This window comes from Lepisosteus oculatus, chromosome 29 (assembly GCF_040954835.1).
Source record: "Lepisosteus oculatus isolate fLepOcu1 chromosome 29, fLepOcu1.hap2, whole genome shotgun sequence".
NCBI lineage: Eukaryota > Metazoa > Chordata > Actinopteri > Semionotiformes > Lepisosteidae > Lepisosteus > Lepisosteus oculatus.
This window is the reverse complement of record NC_090724.1, coordinates 212014-226690: the sequence shown is the minus strand read 5'-3', so window position 1 is coordinate 226690 and position 14677 is coordinate 212014. Positions and strand designations below refer to the sequence as shown.

Sequence of the window (14677 nt, the reverse complement as noted above, 5' to 3'; positions counted from 1 at the left end):
GCTTGCCGGGATAGGCTCCCACTCTGTTAGGAAGTGATCAGGAAACGGTTAAATGGTCCTTTTTTGTTGGATCTTTACCGCCACCAGTAAGAGGCGGATTCAGTTTGATGTTGATGGTTGCAGGTTTCGTTTTTAGCCAAGGAGCTCAGAAGAGGTGGTCATTACCCCATCCAGCCCATGATCATCTCATCCAGCTGTGTTTTGAAAGAGGCCAGGGTATCGGCTTCAACAATGTGGCTGGGCTTGTTCCACACCCCCGCAGCCCTTTGTGTAAAGAAGTGACTCCTGGTCTTGATTTTAAAAGCACTTCCTCAAAGTCGTCACCTCTGTCCACTGGTTTGTGTTTTCATGTTGCAGTGATGAATCCGAAGTACACTGGATCAAACTTGTCAATCCCTTTGAATCTTGCGGATACCCAGATCAGACCCCCTCGTACCCATCTCTGTTCAGGACTGAAGTGATTCAGTTATTTTAGGCTGTCAGTGTAGGAAATCGCTTAAGATACGATCTAATATGAGCTCAACACTGTCCATGGATAAACGTCCCAAAGCAACAGCAGTCTCTCAAGTCATTAGGCAGCAAAGGTCTGCATTAATGAACTTAACGTGAAGTCCTGACTTTGACTGTTGTTTTCTATAGAGTATCATACAGACCAGGGACAGGCGTCTCTAGTCAGCCCAGATTCTTTGTAAAACCTTCTAGAATCTGGCCTCAAAGAGCAGGACTACAGATGGACATATTCAAACATCCTCAAACACTTTATTTCAAGAACAATTACATTTGTATGTATTCATGTGTATGTATGTGTTTGTAAGCTGCTTCTAAAGAATGGTTTCCTGGAGGTCTGCAGTATCTGTCATGATTGTTTACGAACACGAATATGACTGTAGCTGATATCATGTGGCCAAGTGATTCTGTGGGCTGTTGCTTGATGAGGCACCTTATGGAATCATCTAGAAGCTGTACTGAGGGCTGGAAGCAACGGTATTTTTCAAAGGACAATATCGCGGCAGCTGGAAAGAGTCCAATGGCTGAGCAGGACAGAGAGACACTTACCACGGAGAGAGAAAAATATGCATTGGATTCCCACGTCCTGCAAAGAAAGTGAAAAAATATGCAAATATATGAGAACAGGACCAGAATCACAGCTTGCACATGGGCCCATGTGAACGCAGCAGTTCCTGTTGTAATCTTAGCAGTTTCCCCCAGAGCACCCTTCTGGATTGTGTGGTTCCTGTCCTGTGTTCACAATTTACTGACAGGAGCCAAGCTCCGGTTTCGGACCCTTCGAGGCCATGCAACCTTTGACCCTTAGCCCCAACCCCCTCCTGTCTTTTCAGACCAGTATTGTTTTGTTAGGGAGCCCACTGTCACAAATAGGAAGCACATTTCAGCACTGCTGCCTCATAGCTGTGATTTTTGTGCTGTGAATCATGGCATTTCCGTAGGAAGCAGAACAGACAGACAGCCAACTCGTGGCGCTGTCAGAGATTTACTGTTCTCTGCTGTGGCATGACAAACAACTGTAATCGACATTTCACTTCGCTGACTAGTGTCACTGAGGTTTCCTCAACACATTTTAACCAAACCATTACTACTTTATTTTTTATTTAAAACGAGCTGTGAGACGTGGATAACCTAGAACTGCATTCATGAAAAAGAGAGGCTTTCACCCCAGAGCACAGGACAGACTGTTCAGGCTTGTGGAGGGTTGGGTTGGCAAAGAGCAGACTTGACTTCGCTACCCAGAAACAATTCTGAAAGCAGAATTAGAGATTCCACAACTGCAGATATGTTCAAAATAAATACTACAGTAATACCAGACAATATTTTATGTACATTACTAAGCCATGTTATAGAAGTTAGGCTGTTATTATTAAAAAAATAACCTTGACTGGATGTACAGGAAACACTGAACTGTGATGTGCTGATTGGTCTGGTCACATTGCATGTTACAGCCGACACATACATGTGTTACAGTGATCTTTGTAATGGTACGTCTAGGTTTTATTCATCTTAATAAATACAGACAGCTTCCTTAACTCAAACAATATGGATAACCTAGAACTTCATTTCTAGGCTTTTATTTCTTCTGCTGATAAAAGAATCTGTTCCCAATAAGATATGCTGAAATGGATCCAAACAGTTTTCTATGGATATTTTAAGGGAATTGCATTTACCATTAATGTTAATGATTTTTTACAATGTTTATCTAAATCAACCCCTGAATAATTGAAATAACTTAAAATACAAATCCAGCTCTCCAAAGTAAAGAGTCAGGCAGTGGAAGGATGCTGTGTAGACCATGGTTTGCTTCCACAGACATTTTATTTTTATGTAGTGAAAGCATTTGTCATTTAGTTCTCCTTCCTTAAGAATTAGTTTATTTTATGGGGAGAGTTGTAAAACATTTGAAGCTTCAAAATGAACTGTCACCAGCATCGATTCTCTAACCTCTTGAACAATTTTAGGAAAGTTTGAGAGTCAAATGAAAATCCTCTATTGCATTTTCTATTCTTAGTGAAGAAAAACTGGGGTGAGAGATTAAAAACTCTGGGTAACTCTTTTGCGGAGTCTTTCATTGAAACCATTTTCTAACCACTTTCTAAATTCCAGTTCATGATTGCAGGGGGCTCTTGAGCCTGTAGGGCAAGCTCTGGGTTCAAGGCGGGATACCCCCTGGACTGGACAGGACACCAGCCTATCACAGGGCTCACACAGACACAGACACGCACACTCAACCTATTATTATGTCTTTGGACTGTGGGAGGACGGAGCACCCAAGGGAAACCCAGGAAAACACGAGGAGAACATACAAACTCCACACAGACAGCCCCCCAGGAATTGAACCCAGGGTCCCACAGCTGTGCTACCATGCTGCCACCCACATATACAGTATGTACAAATATGTACAATGTTGCTGATAGAATTAGCTGTCCTATACAAACAATGATTACAACAGCATGGAGCAGTGACGTTTTGTTGACCTGACTCTGACGGTGGTAACATTGATCCAGTGTGATGTCCTCTGGAGTTTACTGTTTTGTCCATGAGAACAAATTCCTACTGGTCTTGTTTGAATGTGCATAAAATGTCGTTGTTCTCCATCGTCCAGTTCTCATGATTTTCATGAACTGTCTGAGTAGGGCAGTGCCTTCATAGGCACCTTATGCAAGACAATTGCCATGCATTCCCTGTCCAGTTTCAGGGACAGGCATAGCACTGCATCAGTGTGTAGGGCACCTGGATTTTGTGGCAGTTGTGCAGGCTTGCAGTTTCTATGGCGCTTAGAAAAAGCAGTTGAACTTCCTGTCGAGATCTGTGCAAAGAAGATTTTTATCGAGTTTAGAAAAAAACGTTCAGAAGAGAAATTAATGAAAATTCTAAGTAAAGGCTGTCAACCTGGCCACACTAACACCAAAACAAAACCCAACGGAAGCAAGGTGTGTTCAGATGCTTCAGAACAAGATCTGTAACACTGGAATGTGTGCAGCCCTACCTCCTCCCCATTTCCTTACTGTTAGCAAAGGCTGAGAGTGACTCACTGTGAGCAAGAAGCTCTCACTCATCAGCACAGACCCAAGCGCCCAACAGGAAATGGAACATCGGGTGCAGCCCTCAAGGGACTTGTTCACTTGGGACTGTCCCATCTTCCAAAAAAATTTCAAAGGTTTAGAAATTCATGGTGAAATGACTCTACTGATTTTTGTAGTAGTAAATCATATTAAAAATTGAATAGTAAGTAGCAATGTCTTTTAAATGTATTCCTTTGTATGTAATATGGTCAAATCTGTGAGTTCAAAGAGGGCAGCCTTACTCAATTTCATTACTGAAATCAGACATTTCTCTTTTCTGGACTGTGATAGTGTGTGATCAGTGTGTGTCAATGCCACAGTCCATCAGCGTAAAAGATCAGAATTGTTAATCAATTGTGATGCCCCCAGCACTCAGTGGTGAGAGCCCAGGCTTCTGACTTAATTATCACTTGAAGGGGTGCAGTCTATGAGCAATCTCTTTTAAGTGTCTCTCTATTTTTATTTCTAATGTCTGCTGTCTTCTGAAAATGTCCCAGTTTGTCGTGTTTGTAAGCTGCTCAGCACCAAGTGTCTGTTTGAGGATGGTCTTTGTGGTTAAATTTGTTAAATCTGTGTGCTTTATTTATCTAAAAACATAATTACATAGAGTAGCAAATTAATTTGCTGCACATAATATTATTAGGGTGGCACAGTGGTGCAGTGGTTGACATTGTTGCCTTGTAGCACTGGGGACTCTGGGTGCTGTACATGTGGAGTCTGTATGTTCTCACCATGTTCACGTTGGTTTCCTCCAGGTGCTCCAGTTTCCTCCACAGTCCAGAGACATGCTGGTTGGTTAACTGGTTTCTGGGAAAACCTGCCCTGGTGCACGTCTGTGTGTGCCCAGTGATGGACTAATGTCCTGTCCAGGGGCTCCAGCTCTCCCGTGACCCTGTATTAGATAAAGTGGGTTTAAAATTGATGGATTATGATGACTAATATTATTGTGTGGGAGATTGTGGAGAGTGAAGGGACATGGGACACTATGTTGAAATGCAGAAAGTTCTGTTGCTTTTGTTCCAGCCTCCACTAGGTGGAGCCTCAAACCTTTCACCTGGTTCCTTGCAATACAAAGCAGGAGATAAAACAGAATTTAATGTATGGGTTTTTTTAACCCACACAAGCACTGAGAATGGGTGCACAATTATGGTGCAACTGACCTTTTAAAAAAAAACATGTGCGTAAAGGTCAATACATAACAAATTGAAACCTTTTTAAATTTTAAATCTGTATTCGTCTGTTTCCTCATATTAAACATTACAGATGGTGTCCTAGGCTTTAATTTACTAAGATATATAAATATGTGCATAAACATTTCAAAAGTACAAGGTTTCACTTTATAAGAAACTTTCTATTGGTGGGAGGATGAAAGCAGAAAAGGAAATTACAGGAAGACACTTTCAGCTCTATTTTCCTCTGGTATGAAAGACACCTCATATTTTGAAAGCCTGGATGTTTTGCAATCTCAGATTGCAGTATTAATGTATTTAAAAAAAGTAATGCAAAATCTTGAATGTAATCATGCTACTGAGTGGAAAACATTGAAATTCTACACTTGTATTCAATCATGCTGCACATTCAGTCTTATTGTTGGAGGAGGTAAAGATGGACTCTCAGCATTTGTCATAAAAATAAATGAGAATCGCTGTTGCATTGATTTTTAAATTTGTTACAACAGCTGAAAGAGATCCCTCTGGATCTAAATATCAAACTCAGTTTATCCAGTGGCACAAGAATACAGCAAAAAGTGATTGTGAAAACTGAATTAGAAAGAAGTTATGCTCATGAGATGCTCTAGCAGCCATGTGTACCCTCCTGCGCCAGATGACCTGGATCACGATCCAAAGGCGGCTATTAGTTGCCGGCAGGGGCTTGAGGCTTACCGTTATGCCTGCATGCAGTGGAATGACACCCTGCTGTCCCGATTGAGCAGACATAAAAGATGGAAAAGGCTGTTAGCTGAGAAGCAGCTGATGGCATTGAGCAGTGGTGCCCCCCTCCCTGCCAGCGGAGCCCACCCACACAAAGCTCGATTCACGGAGACTCCGAGCAGCTGACAGATAGACAAGTCGCCATCAGCTGCCCGCCTCTGTGTTGAAAAAGGCTCCTCGCAATTATCGAGGTGCTAAAAAACAGACGTGAAACTTGTACCATAGTACTGTTTCAGAGGCTTTTTGTAAACAGTGTTGTTCTGTTTTGTATTGTTTTAAGAAAACCTCCACCATGGGCTTGTATACTGCCAAAGCAGGACAGAAGCCAGCACTGGCAAACATGGAAGCCTGCTACCAGCTGTCTTTGAAAGTTATTTTCCTTTTTGTGCCATTAGTGCCAACTTGCACGGTTGCAGTAAGAAAGCTCTGATTGGTTTTGTCGTTGTACTGCGGACAAGGCTTTGCTGCACTGGAAAGAGTTCAAAGGAAGAGCTGCTAGAACAGTTTCCTCATGGAAAGTGTGACATACATTGAAAGGATAAAAGAGTGTTTCTTCAGCTTAGAACAGAGAAGACTTTGTTGGGGTCTGATTTGCATATTGAAAACGCTGAAATGAAGGGACAAAGTTAACCCCAAAAATCTGCATGGACAAAATATTAGGAACCACCAGTCAAATGAGCAGACTCTTGTAGAGGCTGTGTGGCTGGCCTCGAAGAGCAGAAGATCAGTTTTGTTCATCTTCCCAGGTCAGTGCAATCCCCAGTGGACAGAAGGGGACCTGCAGGTCAATCCTGCCCACGGCTGCTCTCACTGTCGCCTCAGCTGCTTGTGATCGTGCTGGAAGCCCAGGATGAGATCTGGTGCAGGTATTTCAGTGCCATGTGGAATTTATACTTGTCTGCAGGAGCTCCTGAAAGCACATAGTGGAGCTTCCTGAGGTTGTTGATGAGAGAGTGAAGTTCATTTTAGGAAGGAAAATAGACCTAGAAGACACAAACAGAAGTGGTGGTTGAAAGACTTGTTACAGGCTTCTGATGCTGAAGCTGTTTGATTGAGATCTTGACCAAAGGCCACCAGAACCTTCCAATGTTGTGGCAGTACATGCAGGCTGGAGGGCCTGGTGTTTCAGTCCCACCTGCTCAGAGCCTCAGCTCACTGTGCGTGAAGGACCTGATAAACTGTTCCCCTAGTATCCATGGAGCACCAGACCAGCAGGCTTTGTAGGCCTCACTAAATCACCAGCACAAGTCTTCAACTAACAGGGTTATAGTAGTTCAATCAAGGCACAATTAAACCAATTCAACCCTCAGAGGTTTGATGCTGCTGCTGATTTAAGCAAAACTCGCACTTGAGGAACTGATGTGGAGGCCTGTGTGGGTGGTACAGTTAACCAAAAACAGCAGATCTGTGAGCTCACAATGGTTTTCTAAGGTGGTCAGGTCAAGTATATTGACTGTGTGAAAATAATATATCTATCTAACAACAAGAATATTAGGAGAGTTGTCAGTTTTAATTATCACCTGCTCTTAAAATGCCAACATTTTAAGTTTTTTTTTCTTTTGTAGCAGTAATAAGGCAGTCGGTAGTGTGTTTCAATATTACAGAAGGGAAATAAAATCTAGGACTACTTGACATCACAATGCTGTTACAAATTTGTTAAAAATACTGTTGCATTACAATCATCTTCAAAATGACAATACATAATAAAAACATACTTACATGTGGCAAAGGAGTTAGAAGTTTTACAAGTGCAAATGTTACACCAGATGAGATCAGATGATACAATCTAAACATTGATATCTGGCCACAATAAATCAGTTTTTTTAAATGATACCAGGTAAATAAAATGAGAAAAGTTTAAATAAAGTAAGATGAATAGAACCAGGACTACACAGTTTTTGGACTGCGGGAGGAAATCGGAGCACCCCTAGGAAACCCACACAAACATGGGGAGAACACACATATTCCACAGAGACAGCACCCCAGCACCCCCGCACTGCGAGCCGTGTGAGCATACGGCCTCTAATCTTTGTAAATAAAGAGCAGGTTAAGATGTAATTGCTGTTTTTGCACATGAGTGAAAACAGTAGTTTCTGAGACTTTTGCCTTGCAGTATATTCACTACCTTCTGATGATGTACCATTTAGGTGAATTACAAATACTGTATACACTTTTTAGGGTGAATCCTTTTAACCAAAACTTGAATCCTCAAACTGAACATTGTTTTTGGAATGAAATTAAATGTCAGCAAAGACTGCAAAGACCAATCAAAAACTTGAATATGATAGTTCAATTTTCTTGGTATGTATTTTTATTACTGAATGGCAATGAAATATACAAAAAACACCTGCAGGCGAATGACACGTCCAGCCCTAACTTGTGGTAAAGGCATGAAGATGTGAAACAGTTGCAACAGGTTGTAGTTCACCTCCGTGGCCGAGATGAAATACCGTTTATAATCGAGCAAAGAAGATTAGGGGCTTCACTGCCGGTTACTACGTCTCTGCCTCCACCTTGTGGTCAGACAGGAGAAGATCGCCCACTTTACCTGGCGAGCTGAGACTCGTTTCGGCGCACCTGTCGTGTTGCTGTGCTTGCGAACCGCTGTAATCTTATTGAATGAGGCAAACACATACAGTAACGTTACAATTAACCATTCAAGTGGCAAAATACTGTAGCTCGACAGCACTTTAAAAATGGTTCCTGACATCATAGTCTTCCGAAGCTGTGAACGGGGTGTTTTCTGTGAATGAAAAAATAAATTATTGGGTCAACACACCTTTACTAAACTGAGCATATGTTTAAAAAAAGTAATGAGGTCATAGAGTGTCCATTTACTTATAGTTTATAAATGCGTATCGTTGGGATAATATGAAGAATTGTAACATTATACACCATGCTGAGACTCCGGCCATCACCGTAAGCCCAGGGCCCAGCGGGAGTCAAGAAATCAGGCCAATCAGAGCTGAAGTGAAACTTTTTCGCTTTGCTTCCTGAAAGCTGGAAAGTGTCGTCAGCAGGACTTTGTGTTGGATGGGGGTTGCCGGATGTGCACGAACCACAGACGGTAGATGTTGGAGGTTCCGTCTTCCTCTTCCTCCTCAGTTGTCCTGGGGTGTTGGGACTAGTGAAGATGATTAGTTGCAAGTTATTACCAAACTGTACTTTCAAATTAAACGATTTTGAAGATTTGGATTTTTAAAAATAAATGTCTTGGCTGGGGACGTTCATACATAAGGTTGGTGTTTTTTTTTTAATTGTATTGATCACAGCTATTCGTTTGCATCCGACCTCGGGTTGTACACAGCCGAAGTTCTGCTGACGGTGGAGGTTTACAGCTTTTCCTGCAGTGGCTGTCAGATCACATATGAAAAATAAGCACCCCGTAACTCCATTCCGCACAGGTGACCGAAACTGAACACCTTCACTGCACGGAAGAGACGCAGAAGATAGGGACTTCTTAACGAGGCTCATAAGCCCTTTGGGAAATTGTTAGTTTAACCCCTGAAACCGTTGTGTCTTTGCTATTCCCCGACGCCATGTTGTCACCCCAATAAAGGACCAGAGCTATAGACAGGATGTACAAACTAAAACATGCTGTAACTTGCAAAAGTATCAGTGTGCTTTGCTAGTACAAGGGTGTACTGACAGGGACGGTTTTTTTGATGCCGGAAGAAAACAGGTGAGGACAGGTAAGTTTACCTGCAGCAATATTGAGTCAGTTGTGCTCATCAGATGCTGGTGGTGGAGGCTGGGATTTCCAGCTTTTGGAGTTTTGTAGGTGTCATTAAGTCATAAGCTTAGCGCTAAGGTTGAATTGATCAAATTAAAATTGATCTAACTTATTATTATTGATCCAAACTTAATTTAATTAGTTTTGCCAAGTTCCACAGGGCTGTGGATCAGTACATTATTATCACAAATGTTAATGTTCACCCTTTCATTTATATGCTGTGCAGTTTGTTTGCATCACTGTGTACTGTAGCTCAGTTTTTAATGATTAAGAAATTTAAAAATGTCCAAAGTGCCAAAAGGGGAAATTGTAGTTCCTATGTGGGAATGAAATTCTGTGTGCTGTGTTAATACAAACTACTTTCTCTACAGGACAAGGTGTGAGCTAGTGGATGGGTTTAGCTCATTAAAAAATAAGCTTCAGAATTTGATAAAGCTTACATGACAAAAGAGAAGAACTATGATGAAAGGGAATGGTTTGTATTTACTGGTTAAGTGAAGGATTTAAAGACTCCAGAAGACCTGTTGGATTGTGAACCCTTGAGCGCCGAGGTTGAACATGTGCCAAATTTACTCTTGTTATAGACTGGAGACCAGGGAGAGCCCTAATTAATGGAGAATAACACTCCATAAGAAAAAATAGGAATGTTAATTGAGAATTCAGGCACAAGACATTTTGGTTTAACTCCCTGGCCGGAGGAGGAGGAAGTAAAGAGCTGGAGCTGGGGCGGAGGAGGGATACAAGGAAGAGAAGGACTCGCTGGGGTATTCATAGCTTTCCAAGAAGCGACATCCAGTGGGATTAGAGTCAGAGTAGCTGAGGTGAAGGACAACTGAGTTTCTGTTACTTCTTCTACACTTTAATTAAAACTGTATTTATTGTTATTGTTTCCTAACAAAAGGTATAATCAAAATGTAACATGCTTGAAAGGAATTCAGTGTTCATTTTGCAGAAAAACAGCATGTTTAACAACTTTTTCATGAAGTGGGACACTGTTTCATGAAAAGCCAGTTTTGCAGTCACAGCTGCTCAGGTTTGTCCTTATGTTTGCCTCTACAGGTGTGGTTCCATGGAATGAAGATGAGCAGGTGACGATACCCTCCTGGGAGGAAGGGGGACAGCATGACGCTGGGCTCTGCGATGCAGTTTGAACCGTCCTAGAACCACAACAAAAGAATGGCAGAGAAGAGAAAGTGTGCGCCGAGCCTGGAAGCCGCTTTCAGGTTCCTCTCCGCCACGTCCCCTGAGAAATTACTCAGTCTCACATTCAAGCTGGGCCGTGGCGAGGCAGAGCGGCTCGTGCGCGCCTTGGTTCTGCTGAGCCTCAGCAAGCAGGCAGAAGCCTTGGCAGAGCTCAGGGAGCTGACAAACAACGACCTGGCCAGCTATCTCGCTGAAAGTGGGAACAGTCACAGCCCCCCCAAAGCTCAGGGGTCCCCGCTCTCTGCCGATATTCTTATTGACCTCGCTCGAGTCTTTAAAATTCTGGCTGATGAAGGTTTGTGCAAAGACTCCTTCCGTGATGAAGCCTACTTAGCTGCCATCAGGGCGTGTGAGAGCGCTCAGGGAACATGTAAGGTGGATGTAGGGAAGCTTAGAATGGAGGCCAAGGAAAAGTGTGGTCCACACTTGGACTGCGGAGGCCTGCCAGATAGCGGAACAACTTTGAAGTCCTTTCTTGGTCTCTGTTCATATCTTCCCTGGAAACCAGAGCATAGAAGCCCAGCCATACAGATCATGAGGACTGAAAACCCATCTGCAGCCAACAGCGGCAATTCTCCATCCTCACTGAGGAGCTCCAGCGGGAGTCAGGTGTCCTTTCCCAGCCACCTGGAGGTCAGCGCGTCCCCCACCAACACGTTTCTTTCTAAAAGAGAACAAGATCAGAAAACGGTCTCCTCCGAGAGGCACCAAGAGGATTTCATGGAGTCCATAGGCAGACTTTCAATCAGCAGCACGTCAGTTCAGCAACAGGTCACAGTTTCAGCTGTTCCTTTACCTGGGGAGGAGGCCCTGGGTCTTTCTGTTCTGACTCGCCTGGAAGAACAGAAGGAAGGAGCAGAAGAAGAAGGAAACCTGTCTGTGGACAAAAGATTTGTTCATGTTCAACCTGAAAGCAGCCACAATCCACAAGACACTACACAGTCCCTCCTGGACAAAGGAAGTCATGCCAGACCTTTGGAAAGCACTGTCTCCATGGGAGGTCATCAGACTATAACTTCCAAAGAACCCAGTGCTGACTTTCCAGTCCAGCCTGGAAAGAAGCTGTTGGAGGTCAAACAGACAGCAGCTGCAGAGTCTTCTGATACAGATGTCCAGAGTGAGACTAAAGATTCCAAAAACAACTCTCCTAGAAGTTCGCCCTCCATCTTGGGATTTAAAGAAGAGGATAGCGGTGAAAAGTTTTATTCTTTTGTAATTTTGCATGCAGCAGAGGACAGTGACATTGCTAGTGAACTGCAGTTGAAATTAGAGAGCCTGGGAGCTGGGGAAGGTGCTACTTTCAGCGAAGACTTTGAGGTTCCTGGGAGACACACCTTGACTTGCATACAGGATGCCATTGACAATTCTGCCTTCACCATTCTCCTTTTGACAAAGAACTTCAACACTCGCTTGCTGGAGCACAAAACCAACTCTGTTCTCATGAACTCCATTGAGAAGCAACACAAATACAACACTGTCATTCCTTTTCTGCCCAGGGAGAACTTTCTAACCCGGAAAGAAATGCCACTGTGCCTTAAGATTTATAACCCCCTGGATGAGGGGAGAACTAGGAATTTTGAGAAAATAGCTAGAAAGACCTTTGCACCTGAGAAAGTTGAAAGACAGAGACAACTCTGGAAGATGGAGCAAAGCATAAAAGCAGCTGAGGAAAGGAAAGAGCAATTAAAAGGAGTCAATGCCAGACATGAGCGTTTGGTCAAGGCAGCCAGTGGAACTGCTGAGCTGGAACAGGAGCGCTTACATCTACAGCAAGAATTACTCAGACAGATGTATGCAGGATGGATGGCAGGCATGCCTCAGCCACAGTTCTCAAACCCAAATGTACAGCCTGACCATCACCAAATGTTCTGTGGACCCCATTTTGTCCCTCCATGTACTCAAACCTGTGGTGTGGGGCCCCCCAATTCTGCCTTACCGTTCAGCCCAGCTGGGCTCTACAACTTTCTCCCCCCGCCTGTGCAGCAGGTGCCGCAGGGATATCATTCTGATGGGTTTGCGAACATGGTTGGTGCTCCTGCCTGCCAGCCCTCAAATATCATCCAGATCCACAATGCCAGCCACATTATGATCGGCAATGATTCCTCCATGAGTGTTGGGGTGGCCGTTGAGCGAACTGGGGAGGGAGATGAAGATCATGCTCCTTCTGCGGAGGGAAAAGGGCCTGATCCTGTCATTAATAATTTTTTATGAAAACAGTCTGACCTTCAGATCAGAGCATCAGGAGCACATTTTCCTACATAAGCACATGCAAGGCGGTGAAATTCAGTGGTATTGCACTTTTTTCCACAATTTGTAACTTGTCGTAGGCAAATGCATATGACGCAAAGAAGGAGATTCCTATGAAAACAAGAATATGGCAACTTTCTTCTGATTTAAAAAAATGATATTTCAGAGTTTTGTTTGTAGCAGAAAGAATACTGATCACGGGTATAAATACAAATTATCTTTTACAGGTGTCTAAGAAAAGGTACTTCTTCCTGGAAAAAACGTTTTAGAGAATAAATGTGAAAATATGGCATGTTTTGGTTTGTGTAACAACATTGACATATTTAGACAATGTCCGCCTGGAATTTCCTCCCCCTAAACATTTGTTATATCTCTGCAGCAGAACATAACAGGAGCCTGGTTCAGGTCTTAAATTGAAGCTAACCCCCTTGGCTTTGAGTGTGAATAGTCAAATTTCTTATATTTCTTAATGTGTCTACTCAGCAGACAAACATCTAAAAAAAACAAAAAAACAGCTGGCGAACATGTTTTCTTGGTCTTCAGAGGTCAGATTTTTCAACTATATGCATGTCAAGGGCCTGGGAATGATTTGAAAACCTTGTTCTAGGTAACTACTAGCTTGGATAAAAATCTCAGACAAATTGATCAATTAGAAAAAATTCTACATCATGTTTTGTGAAGACTGGACCTGGAATGAAATTAATAAATTAATATAAAATCATGAAAATATTGAAAATAAGAATAATAACCATTGCAATTGCTATAAAAACCTTTAGACACTGCTAGAGAGCCTTTATCTGCTGTTATGCAATGAAAAAAAAACCCAGAGTTGCCTTCTGGTGTGGGAAAAAAAGGAGCACTGATAAAAAACTGATTGATTACCCCTTCTGAGTCAATGATTGACAGCTAAAAATGCAGCCTGAGGCTTCTAGAGGAAGTCTCACCCCCTAAGGGCTCTGAATGGCTAGAAATACAATGAATGACAGCGGTTTTTACCAATCAAATCGCCTTATTTCTAGCGGTCGTTGTTCAAACATTTACTACGTAATCAATAACGTTTACTAGTCTCTAGCTCTTGAGATAAACTAGTCTGGGTTATTTTGGATATATATCATGCTCCAGAATAAGGTAAAAACATGGGATATATATATATTTGCTGGTTTTTGCTTTTGCTGGCTGGTTTTGTTGGTAAAAATGTATGATATTGACATGCTGTGCTGGCCGGGTGGCCGGGTGTTTTTATTGGGATTCTGCTAGTTTATTCATTTATTGGTTTATTGCATAATAGTGTCATAGCTGTGGAAACAAACTTTATGGTTTTGTTGTGGTGATATTGGAGAATACGTGCATGTGAGAAAATTTGTGGAGCGGTTTCAAACAAACGTTGTTTATCTCGCGTTTATCTTAAAAATAAAAAGTGTCATCTGGGGAGACAGGAGTACCCCCCGGTGACCTCGATACGGACTAACAGCTTGCATGGTGTTACTTTACGTAGGACATTACTTACAATTTCCTCCAGGGGGCAGCATTTGTTACTCTTTGCAATGGAGAACATTTTAGTACAGAGCTAGGGACTAGTTTCAGCAGCTAAGTTCATCACAGTTGGTATTTACTTCTGTTACTGGTTTAGAATGGAGCATCGTAGGAACATTGGGATATTAGTTTGTTCTTCTCTTGAGCAAGATTCTGTTCCACACTTCACCAGATCTCTTTCTACCTTTGTTATGCCTTCAAGAAAAGCCTCTCCTTTCGATGTGTTTTTTACTACCCACACCAACCTCGTACGTAGTGCCCCTTAGAAAACACCCTGGTTCTTTTTCACGTTGACGAATGTGCTTTGCATAAAAAGAGCAACAGCTGTCTTGTTCGCAAAGTTACAGATTTAAGTCTTTTTTGAACACGTGGCTCGACTGATGTCCCTTGGCGCATCAGATTTTAAAAAGCACACCGCTACGAAGTATTAAGACATGCTCGTTAAAGCCTCATGG

The 14677-nt window shown here is 42.6% G+C and overlaps 1 protein-coding gene across 1 annotated transcript; it reads left to right on the top strand.

Moving 5' to 3' along the window:
* Positions 1–8530: 8530 nt before the first annotated feature.
* On the top strand, positions 8531–14157 carry ticam1 (TIR domain containing adaptor molecule 1). Its single transcript, XM_015365277.2, has 2 exons — positions 8531–8744; positions 10299–14157. Exon 2 carries the CDS (start codon positions 10416–10418, stop codon positions 12651–12653), a length of 2238 nt encoding a protein of 745 aa, XP_015220763.2. The 5' UTR covers positions 8531–8744; positions 10299–10415; the 3' UTR covers positions 12654–14157.
* Positions 14158–14677: the final 520 nt, after the last annotated feature.